The sequence below is a fragment of the Camelus ferus genome, chromosome 9 (genome assembly GCF_009834535.1).
Source record: "Camelus ferus isolate YT-003-E chromosome 9, BCGSAC_Cfer_1.0, whole genome shotgun sequence".
Lineage (NCBI taxonomy): Eukaryota > Metazoa > Chordata > Mammalia > Artiodactyla > Camelidae > Camelus > Camelus ferus.
The window spans coordinates 16,436,075-16,451,802 of record NC_045704.1 but is presented as its reverse complement, the minus strand read 5'-3'; the positions used below and the strand labels follow the sequence as shown (position 1 = coordinate 16,451,802).

The following is a 15,728-nucleotide window of genomic DNA, read 5'->3' as shown; positions in this document are numbered from 1 at the left end:
TCATCACCAAGTTACAGCTGACCCTTGAACAATATAGGTTTGAACTGGGCAGGTCCACTGATAAGACAAAATTTTAAAATAGTACTGCAGTGCTACACAGTTTGTGGTTGATTGAACCCATGGAAGCAGGACTGCAGATACAGAGGAGCCACAGATATAGAGGTCTGACCATAAGTTATTTATATATATGGAGAGAGAGAGATAGAGCATGAGTGCACGTGCTAGGTGTTTACAGAAGTAGATGCAGATGTGTGTGGGTGTACAAACACGTGTATGTGGTGTAAGTAAGCATATATATCCACATACCTATTTCAGGGCTAGAGCAGGAAAAGTACAAAATAATCATGGAAAAATTTTGCTGTGCAAGAAAGTGGGAAAGAGCAATGGTACATATAAAAAGATCCAGCTCAAAAGGATTCACACTGGGGAAATCTGAGCAATTTGACCATAAAAAGAAATAATTAGCAAGATAAAATATGAATTAAAAAGGAGAGAGGGAAAGAAGGAAGGAAAGAAGCAAGGAAGGAAGGGCTCTTATAGTAGAATGCCCAGCCATAAGTATAGTGTTGCAGGAAAATGTGCTACAGCTCAGCGTTACAGCTCGGTTTTACAGCTCAGTTGTGACACCTGGATCCTGGCCAGAGAGCACCTGGAGAGTTGGAGGACTCAGGTTTATTATGTCAGCCGGCCCAGAGGAATTAACACTCCAAGCTCTGGACCCGGTCTGTAGGTTTACACAGGCTCTTACAGGCTGCCAGTTTACACTTTGCAACATCATATGCAAGTAAGGTATAACAAAAGTTGACTAATTAGGAACAAACTTTGTAGAAATGGACCAATCAGGAGGGAGAGAAATAACCAATCAGGAGTGAGCTCAGGGAACCAACAGAATTTTAGGGGTAAGTAAGCCGTTTCAGAGGCAAAAAGTGAGATAGAGCTTCCCAGTCAGGGAACCGGATGGTGCTGGCAGGAGCTTAGTGGCCCTGCGTGGGGGTCCTGCTGATCTTTTTATGGGCTTCCCACCTCAATAGAAGGAATTATATAATTTAAAAATCATTTACAACTATCATAGTAATAATTGATTCTGGCAAGAATAATCAATGAATTCTAAAACTGTTGGTTAAAAGTTAATAAGTAGGAGGAGGATGCTACAAAGCCCAAAATGCCTCTCCACAAAGTAGTGTTAATTTCAAAAGGAAATATAGTAGGTGTATCATGGAGAAATTTGGTGAACACGACCTTAGCCAAGATGTTCACATTATCAATAATAGAACAAGTCAACATTTTTAGACCTCCTGATATGTGCTGAGAATCTCAGGACACATTGTTGCTTCAGTATTAGTCCTGCTGAAAATATGCAACCAAATATAATGACAAGGAAAACCCAAATTAAGAGACAGTCTACTTCATACTGATGACTGCTGGGAGCATAATTGACCAAAGGTCCCATCTTCTGTGCTCAAATCCATCACCACGTTTGCACGGAGACCCACAACTGCTCCTGGTGGACTCAGCAGGAATCCTAAGGTAGGTGCATTTTTGGAGGCCAAGACTCTTCCGTCCAATGACTTTTTTTTTTTTTTTTAAGAACAGCCTGGAGGAATTTTACTTAGATTACAAAGCAGTCTAGGGTGATTCACCAAATCTTTCTTCCAAATCTCCTTCATTCAAAGTCAGACTTACACCATGATCTGATGGTTCTGCCAACCTCCCAGAGCTCCCTGCCATTTTCTCTCAGATGTGTCCCCTAATAAAACATTTGTTCATTAAAGTCTTTCTTAGCATCTTGCAGTCTACTTCTTGGAGGACCAGGACAAAATACCCCTTTTTGGCTCATTCTAGTAATGTCACTTTCCATATGGTAATCACTAACTTGTAATGGCATAGGTTCATTTAGCCTGTTTTGTATTTTATATAAATGGAATTATACAATATGTACTATTCTGTGTCTAGCTTCACTTGCTCAACATTATGTCCATGATGTGCATCCATGTTGTTAGGAGTGTATAACTGATTCACTTTCATTGGTGGATATTATTGCAGTGGGTAAACATACCAAAATCTATTTATTCATTCCGTTAGTGATGGATATTGGCTAATCTTTCCAGTCACAGTTAGTGCTGATCTGAACAATCTAGAACATGTCTTGTGCCTAATGTATGATATACTTTATCTGAGGGATCTTTCTATGGTTGGAACCAGTTATAAGGTGTATGTTCAACTTTAGTAGATATGGTTGACCCTTGAAGAACACACAGGACTTAGGGGAAGGAAGGAAGAGAATGAAAGGAGAGAGAAAGAAAAGGAAAGGGAGGGAAAGAAAATTGTTGATAGGTGAATTATTTTTTCTAAAAATATATCCCATCTAAATTTACATATATATTTTTATAAAGTTGTTCACCACATCCTCCTATATTTAATGATGGTCACTTATAAAATTTCTGACTTTGGCAGTTTTTCATATCTGTCTTTTTTCTTGGTCATTCTCACCACACTTTTTATCAGTTCTATTGTTTATGCATAGGATGATCTTTTGGTGTGTGTGAGTGTGTGTGTGTGTAGGATCTACTTTATTTTGTTTGTTTTGTATTTCACGAATCTGCTGTTATTTTCTACCATCTGCCTTCTTTGGCTTTATTATTCATTTATTAACTCCCTGAAATGGATGTTTTCTGAATCAATTTTCAGCTTCCTTTCTATTTTAATACATGCATTTAAGGCTCAACATTTTCCTCTATGTATGTGTTAAAATCTCCAGAACCAATTATGAATTTGAATCTTTCTTTTAATGGCTGTCAATTTCCCCTTTATAAAGTATGAACTGAAATTATTAGTTTCTAGTAACTTGAAACTTTTATCACTATGAACTGTCCCTCCGTCTGTCAAGTAGTACTTTTTTTTCCCCTTAAAGTTCACTTGGACAAATATCAGTATCACAAATATTATAATTACAGAAATAACTTGAGACTTAGGATGATGGTATCTTTCTTTTCTAGAAACGATTTTCACTTGCTTCTGCAAGGGTTGGAAAATGCTAACAAAACACGTTCACCTTTCCGCAGTTTCAGGGATTGAGGTGTTTTGGCGTTTGACTTCAGTTCCTGCCAAAGAAAGCCCAGTTTCCTCCTGCTCTTTTTCCAACGGTGAAACTCTTTGGGGTTTAGAAAGAGGCCTCTGCGGTAGGCAATGCATTTATGTCGTTTAGCACCCTTGAACATGTCCAACGTGCTACTGAGCTTGTAAGCCTTAAAATAAACAGAATCTACACTCTTCTAAGGCCGACACGCGAACAAGATTTTTGCCCCACACCTTCTCCGGGATTCCGGGAAGTGAAAACCAGGAGAGTAGGGCACTTCCGCGTCAGCCGGCGAGGCTTCGCCCGTTAGTACAGTCCAGGAGGGCGGTACTGTAGCCAGTGCACACACGCTCCCCTTGCATTCTGGGACATGTAGTCCAGAGCTCTGTGTCGTCCCACATACTGCCGCTACAATGAGGCCACTGTAACCGGTTTCCCCGTGGAATTCTGGGAAATGTAGTTCAGGTGCTTCGGATAGCAGCAGGCACTTCCGCCCCAAGAGGACTGCGTAGCAGCCATCTTTTCCCTGATTAGGGTGATTCACGTCAGCTATTTATGATCTGTTCAGACTTCCCCAAAACGCGCCTGGGGCCAAAATTAGCGACCTTTCATTTGGGGAGAAAGAGGAGAAGCGGCTCAAGGCGGAGGTTTGGGGATCGAGAGTGGTGGTGTGCGTCCCCCTGGGAGGAGCTTCTTTCCGTTTAATGCGTCCCCGGGATGGGGCGGGCTCAGGTCGTGCTTCTCGGGTTTGAGGGTCTCCGGGGCTTAACGCACCACTAACCGTCTCCCATCTATGAGCTAGCCCTACCACTTCCTACAGCATCAAACTAGGTGAGTTACTTAACCCCTCTGTGCCTCCATTTGCTGTTCTGTAGAAGGGAGATAAAAGTAATGCCTTCCTAATACAGTGTTTTGAGGAAAAAAGGAGACAATACAAGTAAAAGGTTTACAACGGCCTGACACCTTGATTGTTGTGATTAATACTATCGTAATTCTCCGAGAAGCACCCATCTCTCAGTGAGGTTCTGTGAGCGTAGGAAGCTGAATTGTCCTCGACTCGTGACCTGTTTTGGAAGGAGAGAGCTTCTAGCTGGTAGCGGGGGTTATGAATTACAGGGGATGGAAACACAATCCTGGTATTTCACAACCTCCTTTCCTTCCCCGGCCCTGACTTCTCAGAAAGTACTGCACGGAGGACTTGGCACTCTTCTCCTTAAGATGTTCACATAAATTGTAGAACGTATGGGACACAAACTTGGGCATAGGTAATGATTATAACTAAGCCATCGTCTCTAAGTTTCATTCGAAAAACTTTGTACAGATGAACATATTCTGTCACACAGTGGCGGCTCTGTGAAGTGGGGCTGCTATTTTCTCTACTTTAAAGATGGTGGAGATGGAGGCAGGGAACACAGCCTGTTGGCCGGTGCTCACCCAGATGGTAGGAGGCAGAGCTGGGGTTGGAACCTAGGCAGTCTGAGTCCAGCACCTGATTGTATTAATCTCTTTGGTATATTCTCCTTGAGCATAGGGAGCTGGCTAAAATTTTTGTGAAAGTAGGTGGGACTTAATTGTGGGGACCTTGAGAGCAAGATTTAGGCTATTATATGAGTTTTTACAGATTTTCTCAACTGGGTCGTTTACTTTATTTCAAATAATATTTATATTATAGGAGTGACGTAATCATTGTGGAAAATGCAGATATACATAAAGAAAAATGTTAATTACCCATCACCTTAAGCTGTAGAAATAACAGTTGTTAATGTTTTAGTGCCTTTTTGTCTGGTTACTCTGTGTGTGTTTCTGTTTCATGGAGGCTGTTTTCTTTGGAACTGATGTTACGGTTCCATGCTGCTCAGATTGTGGTCCACAAGCCAGTGGCATTGGCACTGGCATCACTCGTGTAGAAATGCACATCATTGGACCCCATATGAGACCTTCTGATTTAGAATTTCCGTGTATGGGACCCAGGAGTCTGAATTCTAACCAGATCTTGCGGTAATTCCTATGCACGTGAAAATTCGAGAAGCTCAGGAAAGGGTCTTGTCTGGAAACTGGGGCCTACCTATAAAATTGTCCCTGCTGGGTGTCCCAGATAAAACTGAGCTGGATATCCCGGAGCCCTACTCAGTCCAGTGATTTTATTCCCCAACGAATTATTGTCAACTGTCAGGTCTCCTTGCAAAATCCTGACCTAAGCAAAAGGCAGCTGGCAAATAATGAGTCAAAATGGAAGGAATTAGAAGTTGTGAAGATGTATTTTCCCAAACTATGGGGAGTGGATTCATTGCCATCTTTTATACTAGAGGGCTTCTGCCTGAAGGGGGAAGATGAACTAGGAGTTACTGGTAGTGACACTAGATATTTTTGCTATAGTCATCATCATTGGACCTACTACTACTGTTATTACTATGACTGTTTCCTAATTTCTTTAACTTTTTATTTTTATATAATTTCAAACACATAAAAAAGTTGCAAAAGTAGTATAAGGAAGTCTCATATATTCTTTACGCAGAATCATCAATTATTTATGTTTTGCCCCTTTGCTTCTTTGTGACCATCAGCCAGAAACCACCAGGAATGTCCCTGTAATCGAAGAGCTGAGTTGTTTCAGTTGACGGCGCTGAGAAAACCCACACGCCACGGTAAGAGGCAGTTAGGCAGGGCTGCTCACAGGGTTTTGGCTTGTGTTTGCTGAGTTGGGGAGGGTTTTAGGCAGGGAGGGTTTATTCTGGATTGGATGCTGTCAAGAGTCAGATGCAATTTGATGACTGAATATCTCAGTACTTTTTGTCCAGTAGATGGGAGAAACAAAATGAGACTGGAGTTGTCACCGCTGTTCAGGAAGTAATCACTCCTGTTAGCTGAGAGGGGCAGTTCTTTGGTTATTTTTGTCATTGTAGAATGCCTCTGCATTATGGGATGGCTTATCTTTTTCTTGTTCAGCACAATTCTTGTTTCACAGTTAAAAACACCGAGTCCTAGCTGTTGCTGCTCTTAGCTGTCCGTGCTGTGTAGTTTTTTCTCTTTCACAGCTGTATCATGTTTATATATTTTTTTGTTTGCTGAACCAGTTGAGAACAAGCTAAAGACTGATCAAAATGAGATTAATTACATTGACAACACAGTTACCTAATCCGCAATCCATAAATTTTTTCTGTTTTCCTAATACAGTCTTTGAGAGCTAGTTTTCTTTCCTAATTAAGGGTCCAGTCCAGTTATATGCAGTATGCTTAGTTTTTGTTTCATTAGTCTCCTTCAATCTAGAATGATTCCTCAGACTTTATTTTCCTTTCTGGCTCTTGATATTTTTGAAGAGCATTGGCCATTTATATTGTAAAATGTCCCCTTTTTTGGTTTGCTTGATATTTGTTCACAGTGAGATTCAGGTTATGAGTCATCAGCAGGGATGCCGCAGGAGTGGTGAGGCAACCTTCTCAGGGCATCATCCGAAGCCAATGTCAGTTTGTGGGTTTGTCCCAACTGGTGGTTTCAACTTTGTTTTCTTGGCTAAGGTGTCTGCCATGTTACTGGTTTTTTTTTTTTTTTTTGCAACAGTGTGGCTATCTTATTCCTCCCCCAACTTTCCCCGATGTTTAGCATCCATTGATTTTCTAACTATCTTTGATTCTACAGTCACTAGTTTGCATCTTGCCGTAGGAAGAGCTTTCTCTTCTCATCCATTTATTTCTTGTACATTCATCTATTTATAACTACATATTTATAACTCAGATTCTTGTCGTTTTCATTTAAATTAGGTACAGGGTGTCAAATAGTTTTGTTGTTGTTGCAGAATCTTGGCTTTTACTAGTTTTCTTCACCTCTGTGCATAGTTGTCAAAAGAGTACTTCCTGTTTAAAAAGAAACAAAAGCGAGGAAAGCATAGCTTAATGGTAGAGTGCATGCTTAGCATGCACAAAGTCCTGGATTCAATCCCCAGTACCATCATTTAAAAAATTAAAAAAAAAAAATAGAAACAACATATTGTTACACCTTTTATAAAAAGTCGTCCATGTCAATTTAAGTATATTGCTGAGGTAACAAAATTCTTAGGAAGACAACCAGAGATTTTGAGAAATCTAAAGACTCTTGCATGACAGAGCAACAACCTGGGAACTCCACATGTCTTACAGTATTCTGTTGGGAGAACTTGCCTTTATAAGGATAGTTTCAAACTATAAAATATCATCTGCTTTACTGCAGTTGCTGAGAAGTAAGAAACCCTGACAATGTTCTCAGAGCTTTCTACCTCACAGCAGTCCTACGAGGTGGATACCACTGTTCCTCCCCCCACTTGCAGGTGACAGATTTGAGACAAAGAGACGTTAATAATTTGCTGAAGATGACACTGCTGGTGAAAGGCCTCACTAGGATTTCAGCCCATGCATATTGACTCCATAGCCTACTCTTGTTTTTTTAATCGAAGTATAGTCAGTTTACAATGTTGTGTTAATTTCTGGTGTACAGCATAGTGATTCGGTTATGTGTGTGTATGTATGTATATTCCTTTTCATATTCTTTTTCATTGTAGGCTATTACGAGGTATTGTATATAGTTCCCTGTGCTGTACAGTAGGTCCTTGTTTATCTAGTTAATATATATAGTAGTTAGTATCTGCAAATCCCAAGCTCCCAATTTATCCCTCCCCACCCCCTTTCTCTCCCAGTAACCATAAGTTTGTTTTTTGTGTCTGTGAGTCTGTTTCTGTTTTGCAAATAAGTTCATTTGTCTCACTTTTTCAGATTCTGCATATAAGTGATATCATATGATATTTGTCTTTCTTTGACTTACTTTACCTATTGTGACAATCTCCAGGTCCATCCATGTTGCTGTACATGGCATTATTTTATTCTTTTTTATGGCTGAGTAGTATTCCATTGTATGTATATATACCACAACTTCTTTACGTGGTCATCTGTCAGTGGACATCTAGGTTGCTTCCATGTCTTGGCCTCCATAGCCTCCTCTTATGTTGTCTAGTTTACACCATACCGGGGATGAGAATGACCACTGTGGAAGCTGCAGGCACATCGTGATGGGGCCACTGTGTGTATTTGGGTGGGTTGTTCCTTGAACTAGCTCCAGGCTCATGGGGGCATCTGGTATCCATGCTGGGCTCTGCTCATCAAGCACGGTCAGCTGCAGCCACCTCGAGGACTGGGTGCCTTGCTGATTCACAGCGAGCAGCCATGTGGCTAGTGACATTCTTGACCAGTGTCCATTGACTTCTGTATCCTTTCCTGTCTTCCCAGGGCTCTGCATGTCCCCAGAAGGAAAGAGGAAATGAGCACTTTCCAAGTGAGTATGGCTTGCCTTTCTTGCTGTTAAAAAGGCCAGTTAGTACTCAAAGATTGGACACAAGTTTTTATTTTTCAAGGAGAGTCAAGGTGTATGAGGACCTGAGTGCGTCACGTGCTTTTTTTAAATCCCTGTTAAGTTTAATTAGTTTTGGTTTCAGTTTTTATTTTATTTCATCTTTTTTTATTTCGCAAGTGAAAGAAAAATTAATAGAAATGAAGAACATCTACTTACTTCTCTACTTACAAATTAGCCTCTTATATTATTGTATTATAATATATATTATAGTACTGTATAATAGTGCACATTCTAAATTTGTACATATGCATTACAAAATTGTATAATAATACATAATACAATATAATGTATTACAATGTATTATATTTCTGTAACCTTTTTTTAGGGGGAGGTAATTAGGTTTATTTATTATTTTTTTAGAGGAGGTACTGGGGCTTGAACCCAGGACCTCGTGCATGCTAAGCACACACTCTACCACTTGAGTTATACTGTGTCCCCTGTAATCTCTTAATCATATGTATTCATAGCCATGCATTTGTATTTATAACAAATACACTTTAAAATTTTTTTCATTTGATACTATACAACACTTTCTTTTTTTTAATTTATTTTTTATGTTTTGACATTCACTTTCAATTGCTTTTTCATGTTCCCGCAAACTTATGTACCTATTTTTTTTTTAAGTATTCTCTACTCATAGACACTTCGTTTAGGACTTTTACTGTTTTAGGAACACTACAGTGACAGTGTTCCTGATCGAATCTTTTTCTCAAAAAAAATCCATTCTGAAAAATATTGCCCCCATTTGCCCTTAACGAACTGTGGCTTCTGTGCGGTGCCCCGGGTGTTTCGGATAGAACATCCAAGCAGGGCAGGGCACAGCACGATCGCACTGCTGCTTCACACAGAGGAAGTAGGTCTTGTTAGCTGTTTTCTCACTCGCAGAGCAACAGCCTGTCTCCCCCATGCCTGAGTCATATCCTGTGTGTATTTTATTTACTGGTTGGTTTGTTTTCCCATTTTTTTTAATCAAAGTAATACATGACCTTAGTTTTAAAAGACCCAGTGGTCCTTAAAGGATTTGTTATTGCACTGATACCTCAGAACAATCGTATAAAGAGGTGCATGGTTTCCTCTTTATTTTATTTTATTAAATTTTATTTTATTTTATTTTTAATTTATTTAATTTTTTAAACATTTTTTATTGAGTTGTAATAATTTTACAGTGTTATGTCAAATCCTCTTCATTTTAAATATAAAGAAAAGGAATTGTGAGAAGTTAAGAACCTGCTCAGGCTTCCCTAGAAACCCGAGGATCTGGAGGCAGAGAACTGCACTCGAGCAAGAGACAGGGAAAGAGAGTTTCCCTGGGAGGCCGGGCACACCCTCTTGGTTCATTTCCACACATGCCACCCCTCCTCACCTGGTTCCCTCTGTGGGAAGGCAGGTGCCGTCGCGTGCCCCTGGGACTAAATTGGGAAAAATTTCTGGGGCACTTGGCAATATTAAATAAAAAGTAAGACCTCTTCAGTTCAGGAGGCAGCAGTTAGAATTTTAGGGAGTTTACTGAGAGCATCAGGTGAGTACACAAACTTTCTCTTTCACAGCAGCACTTGGGGTGAGGCCGAGGAGAGCCAGTGTGTGGCACTGGCAGGAGAGGAGGGGGGCTGGGAAGTCTACAGATGGCACGGGAGCCACAGCAGCTTCCCACCCATCCTCCTCACCTTATTGGCACCACCCCTCTTCTGTGGACATGGCGTTTATCGTATTGTTTGTTGCAGGAGGCAGTGACCTTCAAGGATGTGGCTGTGGCCTTCACGGAGGAGGAGCTGGGGCTGCTGGACTCCACCCAGAGGAAGCTGTACCAGGACGTCATGTTGGAAAACTTCAGGAACCTGGTCTCAGTAGGTGAGGACAGCCTTTCTCTGGAGTGTCTTTGTGACCTTGGCATTTTAAGGCTTTGGGACCCTTAAAATGGTTCCCTGAGTTTGGGGACCAGACTGCCAGTTCCTGTGCAACACAAGGGGGTCTTTCTAAACAGGATGTTTTAGGTCTTTTTCTTTTGTGTTTTGTGGAAGAACTGTAAATGGATAGGATGCTGCTGCACCTTGTCTGTTTTTTTCAGGTTTCACTCCTGTCCCTTAGTGGATTAGGAAGCCAATTTATTGAGTCCTATGTGCAATTTTTAAAATATAGGAAATATCAGCGCTTCTTAGGGAAGGTAGAACACACTGCAGCAAGAACTCTGGCCGATTGCATGAGTGGTGTGAGAGCCAGTGGGAACGGATTTAATGAAAATAGAAATTGCTTAGAAATAGATCATTCAGCCTTCATTTTAATAATACATATTTTTACACATCTGGGTCATGAAGTAAATGCTGTTTCTTCAGTGGGTCACGATACAAAGTTTGAAAGACACCGCTTTCAATCTCTTGAATACACAGTTGGAGATCAAATTTCCAGTGAATTTTAGCTCTAGCATGTTCATTTTAACTTGTGACTTTGTTCTCAGGACATCAACCCTTCAAACGAGATACATCGCATATAGAAAGAGAAGAGAGGCTTTGGATGACGAATACAGCATCCCAGATGGAGAGAAATTTTGGTAAGAACCAAGCGGTTACAAGTTCTTGTAATTAATTCTCTGTTTTGCTTCTCATCGTGCCAGTGCTGTCCGCCACCTGGTCCAGATCAGAAATCTCTTTCTTGGGTTATTGCATGGTCTGTACTGGTTGCCTGCTCTCACCCTTCTCCTGTAGCCTGTTCTTTAACTGGCAGTCAGACTGATCTTTTGTGACTCTAAGGCAGGTTACGTGAGTTCTCTGTTCAAGATTCTCTTATGGCTTATTTTACTTAGAGTAAAAACCACTTAAGGTGGCTTCTTGAGTCCTCTGTGGTCTGCTGTTCGGCCCCCACTACCTCTCTGAGCACATCTCCTGTCCTCTGTCTTGGCTCTGTCTTTTCCACATGTATTGTCCTCCCTGCTGCTTCTCAGACCTGCAAAGGATGCTTATGCCTCACGGCCCTTTATGTATCCACCCCTCTGCCTGGAATACTCTTTTCACCTGCAATCCTTCAGGCCTCTTTACTTCATTCAGGTCACTCACTTTTAATGTCATAAGAGGGCTGTCCTTGACCATCCTATTGAAACTACAGTCTCCTCTTTATTATTCTCTCTGCCCTGCCTAATTTTGTATCCAAGCATTGGTCATCACTCAGGTATATTTTTGTTCATTTGTTTCTCACCTCTCTCCTTCACTGGAGTGTAATCCCCAAGGGTAGAGGAATTTTGTCTGTTACGGCAGTGTCAAAGCTGTGAGCACAACAAAACGCTTGCCTTTACTGGTACTGCGTTAAGGTAGGAGTGGCATGTTAATTTTTTAAAAATGACTTAAATAGTATGTCAGATGGTGATTTTATTTTCAACGGGTTTTATTAACGCTAAGTATTTGGGAGTTTAATGGACCATCTCTTGATCTCTGTCAGTATACAAACCAAAGGACTTCATAGGTGGTGAAAAAGAAAAGATGAACCATGCTGACGTTCATTAAAGTCTTACACTGTGTCTTAAGTGTAAAGTCTCAAATCTGTAAACAGAGCTATCAGTTGTCCACATCTCTGAGTTCTCTGTCCTTACAGGAGAAGACCATCCAAGTGAGTTGAGAACTGTTCAAGACAGAAGATCACATGAAGAGCTTTCCTGCTGGCAAATCTGGCAACAGATTGCAAATGACTTAACCAGATGTCACGACTCCACGGTAAATAGTTGTCAGTTCCACAAACAAGGTGATTCCCCCTGTCAGGTTGGGGTAGGGCTATCAATTCCAATTTCTGAAGATAAGAACTATATATTAAATGATAAAGTAGATGGTCCCAATGGTCCAGGGAATCCAGAGTTTGCCCAGGATTCTTGGAGGAAGACTTCCTTGACCAAGTCACAGAATTATCAAGATGGATACCAGCAAATTGCCATGAAAAATAAACTGTGTCTGGGTAAAGAGGATATTGACACCACCAGTTGGATTTCTCATCACCTTGATCATGGAGTATACAAAAGTGCAAAGTCTTACAGCCACAATGATTATGGAAAAGACAGCATAAGGATTTCAACATCAGATCAGAATAGAGTGATTGGCACAAGACAAAAACCCTACCAGTGTCATGAATGTAGAGAAACCTTCACCAGTCTCTCCACCTTTGACCTGCACCAGCAATTACACTCAAAAGAGAACTCTCATGTGTGCCGTAAGTGTGGAAAGGGCTTGTGTTACAGCTCAGTTCTCCACATTCATCAGAGAGTTCACGTGGGAGAAAAACACAGTAAGTGTGATGCATGTGGAAAGGAATTCAGTCAGAGCTCCCATCTGCAAACTCATCAGAAAGTCCACACCATAAAGAAACCATTCACATGTGAAGAATGTGGGAAAGGCTTCAGTCGTAGATCAGCACTGACTGTTCACCGCAAAGTCCACACAGGAGAGAAACCTTATAATTGTAAGGAGTGTGGGAGGGCCTTCAGTCAGGCCTCTCATCTTCAGGACCATCAGAGAGTCCACACTGGGGAGAAACCGTTCAAATGTGATGCATGTGGTAAGAGCTTCAGTCGGAATTCACATCTTCAGTCCCACCGGAGAGTCCATACAGGAGAGAAACCATACAAATGTGAGGAATGTGGGAAGGGTTTCATTTGTAGCTCAAATCTGTACATTCATCAGAGGGTCCACACAGGAGAAAAGCCCTACAAATGTGAGAAATGTGGTAAAGGCTTTAGTCGGCCTTCAAGTCTTCAGGCCCATCAGGGAATCCACACTGGAGAGAAATCATACGTATGTAATGTGTGTGGTAAAGGCTTTACTTTGAGTTCAAACCTTCAGGCGCATCAAAGAGTCCACACAGGAGAGAAACCATACAAATGCGGTGAGTGTGGGAAGAGCTTCAGGAGGAACTCCCATTATCAGGTTCATCTGGTCGTCCACACAGGGGAGAAACCCTACAAATGTGAGGTGTGTGGGAAGGGCTTCAGTCAGAGTTCGTATCTTCAGATCCATCAGAAGGCCCACAGCGTAGAGAAACCTTTCAAGTGTGAGGAGTGCGGGCAGGGCTTCAATCAGAGTTCCTCGACTCCAGATTCACCAGCTGACGCACACCGGTGAGAAACCATACAAATGTGAAGAGTGCGGGAAGGGATTCAGTCGTAGAGCAGATCTTAAAATTCACTGCAGAATCCACACAGGAGAGAAACCGTATAATTGTGAGGAGTGTGGGAAAGTCTTCAGGCAGGCCTCAAATCTTCTTGCCCATCAGCGAGTCCATAGCGGAGAAAAACCATTCAAATGTGAGGAGTGTGGGAAAAGCTTCGGTCGGAGTTCACACCTTCAGGCGCATCAGAAAGTCCACACTGGAGAAAAGCCGTACAAATGTGAGGAGTGTGGGAAGGGCTTCAAGTGGAGCTTGAATCTTGACATGCACCAGAGGGTCCACACGGGAGAGAAACCCTACAAGTGTGGGGAGTGTGGGAAGCACTTCAGTCAGGCCTCGAGTCTTCAGCTTCACCAGAGCGTCCACACTGGGGAGAAGCCATACAGATGTGATGTGTGTGGGAAGGTCTTCAGTCGGTCTTCACAACTACAGTCTCATCAGAGAGTTCACACAGGGGAGAAACCTTACAAGTGTGAGATATGTGGTAAGAGCTTCAGTTGGCGATCAAATCTAACAATTCATCACAGAATCCATGCGGGTGATAAATCCTACAAAAGTGATAGGGGTGATAAGACCATCAGAGGGTCCACTCAGGAAAAAAGTTCTATAAAGTGATTAAAAAAATACTCAAGTGTCATGTGAATTCTTCCAATCATCAAGTTCAAGAGGAAAAACTCATTTGCTTCATTAAAGTCCGTGTTTCAGCCATAGCTCAACACGTCCCTGTAGTCAGGAGGCCACACAGCAGAGAACCCTTATAAGTGGTATAGTAGGGCTTCAGTTTGAACTTTGACCTTTATTAAATATTACTCAGGGGAGAGGCCTTAGTATGAGTTGTGTCAGGCCTTGTACAAAAATATGATGGACATGCCACAATGAATGCCCATTGGGATGTGAGCTCCATAAAGGCAAAGACTTTTGTTCTGAATCTGTGTAGTCTGAACATTGCCAAGCACTTCACAGGTGCCCAATATTTATTAAATTAAGAAATGAGAAAAAAATTTTTGAAAATTATGTTGAGAGCACTTCCAAAATTTCATAAAAATTTGTATTCAGAACAGGCAACCTAAATGTGGCCTTAAAATTAATTCAGGGAGGCAAAGAGTTAAAGTGTTAGAAAATCACTCAGTTCTGTAATGTTAATTTGGCATTGTCCTACTCTGATTTGCTCCTGTTCCATCAGCCTGACTTCAGGTTGGATCTTTCCATCTTGGACTTTGTCTATTGTTCTGTTGATTGTATACCATACAAATTATGTTAATCTTTTTTGACAGTATAGACTTAATGGAAAATGGATTGTTAATCTTGCAATACAGAAAACATGTTATACTACTGACTTTGTTTCCAGAAATGTGAAGGCAGAGGTTTTAGTGTCAGAGTTACTAATGACAATGACAAATGATAAACATTTCTTCACAGAGTTAAGAAATTCATTTGTGAGGGGGGCACTGGCAGTCTTGGAATGCTCTGTAGTGACTTTTCTCTGCAGGCCAGCAATGAGAGAAGGAAATTATGACATCAAAATGAGCTTCCTAAATCCAGTGAGGATGGGGAGTTCCTAGGGCATCACTGATAAAGTGGAGGCATTCATTAGCAGAGATAAAAGTGAATGTATTTTTCACAGTGAACAACAAAACCAGAGAGATCATTAGAATAGTTTGATACACAGAGACTTTTGAATTTTCTCATTGACTGTGGTATCTCTGAGACTGAAATAAATGGGAAGCCTATTAATATCCTGCCTGATTTGAATCAGTGGAAAAGCTCCAGGTCTGGATAAACAAGTCAGACCTAAATCAACATGAGAGTTGTGGCCCCTCAGCCAATTCCTTAACATCCATTCCCATTTTTAGAGCATCTTGAATGAACGGCAGGCCGGATCCCCTTGAAGAAGGAAGCATCCTGATAATGCTACCAAAACTGTATACCGTAAGTCAGCCCCAGACTTCTTCAAAGTAACTTCCAGCTGTATTTTATGGAGGTTGTGCCTCAGGTAAGTGGAAATAACCAGAATATGGAGGAATCACTAGACACTAGAGCTGACGTTAAGTCCTGGACCCCACAATGGCATTGCGGTTTACCAGTTAGTAGAGGGGTTTATAAAAGACAATTAATGGACGTTTTTGCTCAGGTCCAT

At 41.3% G+C, this 15,728-nt stretch overlaps 1 protein-coding gene across 1 annotated transcript; it reads left to right on the top strand.

Annotated features, from left to right (window-relative positions):
- Window positions 1–3,565: 3,565 nt before the first annotated feature.
- ZNF226 (zinc finger protein 226) lies at window positions 3,566–15,325 on the top strand. Its single transcript, XM_006175033.3, is given in 7 exon segments — window positions 3,566–3,907; window positions 5,641–5,721; window positions 8,329–8,374; window positions 10,174–10,300; window positions 10,905–10,997; window positions 12,032–13,509; window positions 13,511–15,325. Coding segments are annotated over 5 exon segments (2,409 nt in total). The 5' UTR covers window positions 3,566–3,907; window positions 5,641–5,721; window positions 8,329–8,359; the 3' UTR covers window positions 14,207–15,325.
- The last annotated feature ends 403 nt before the right edge of the window (window positions 15,326–15,728 follow it).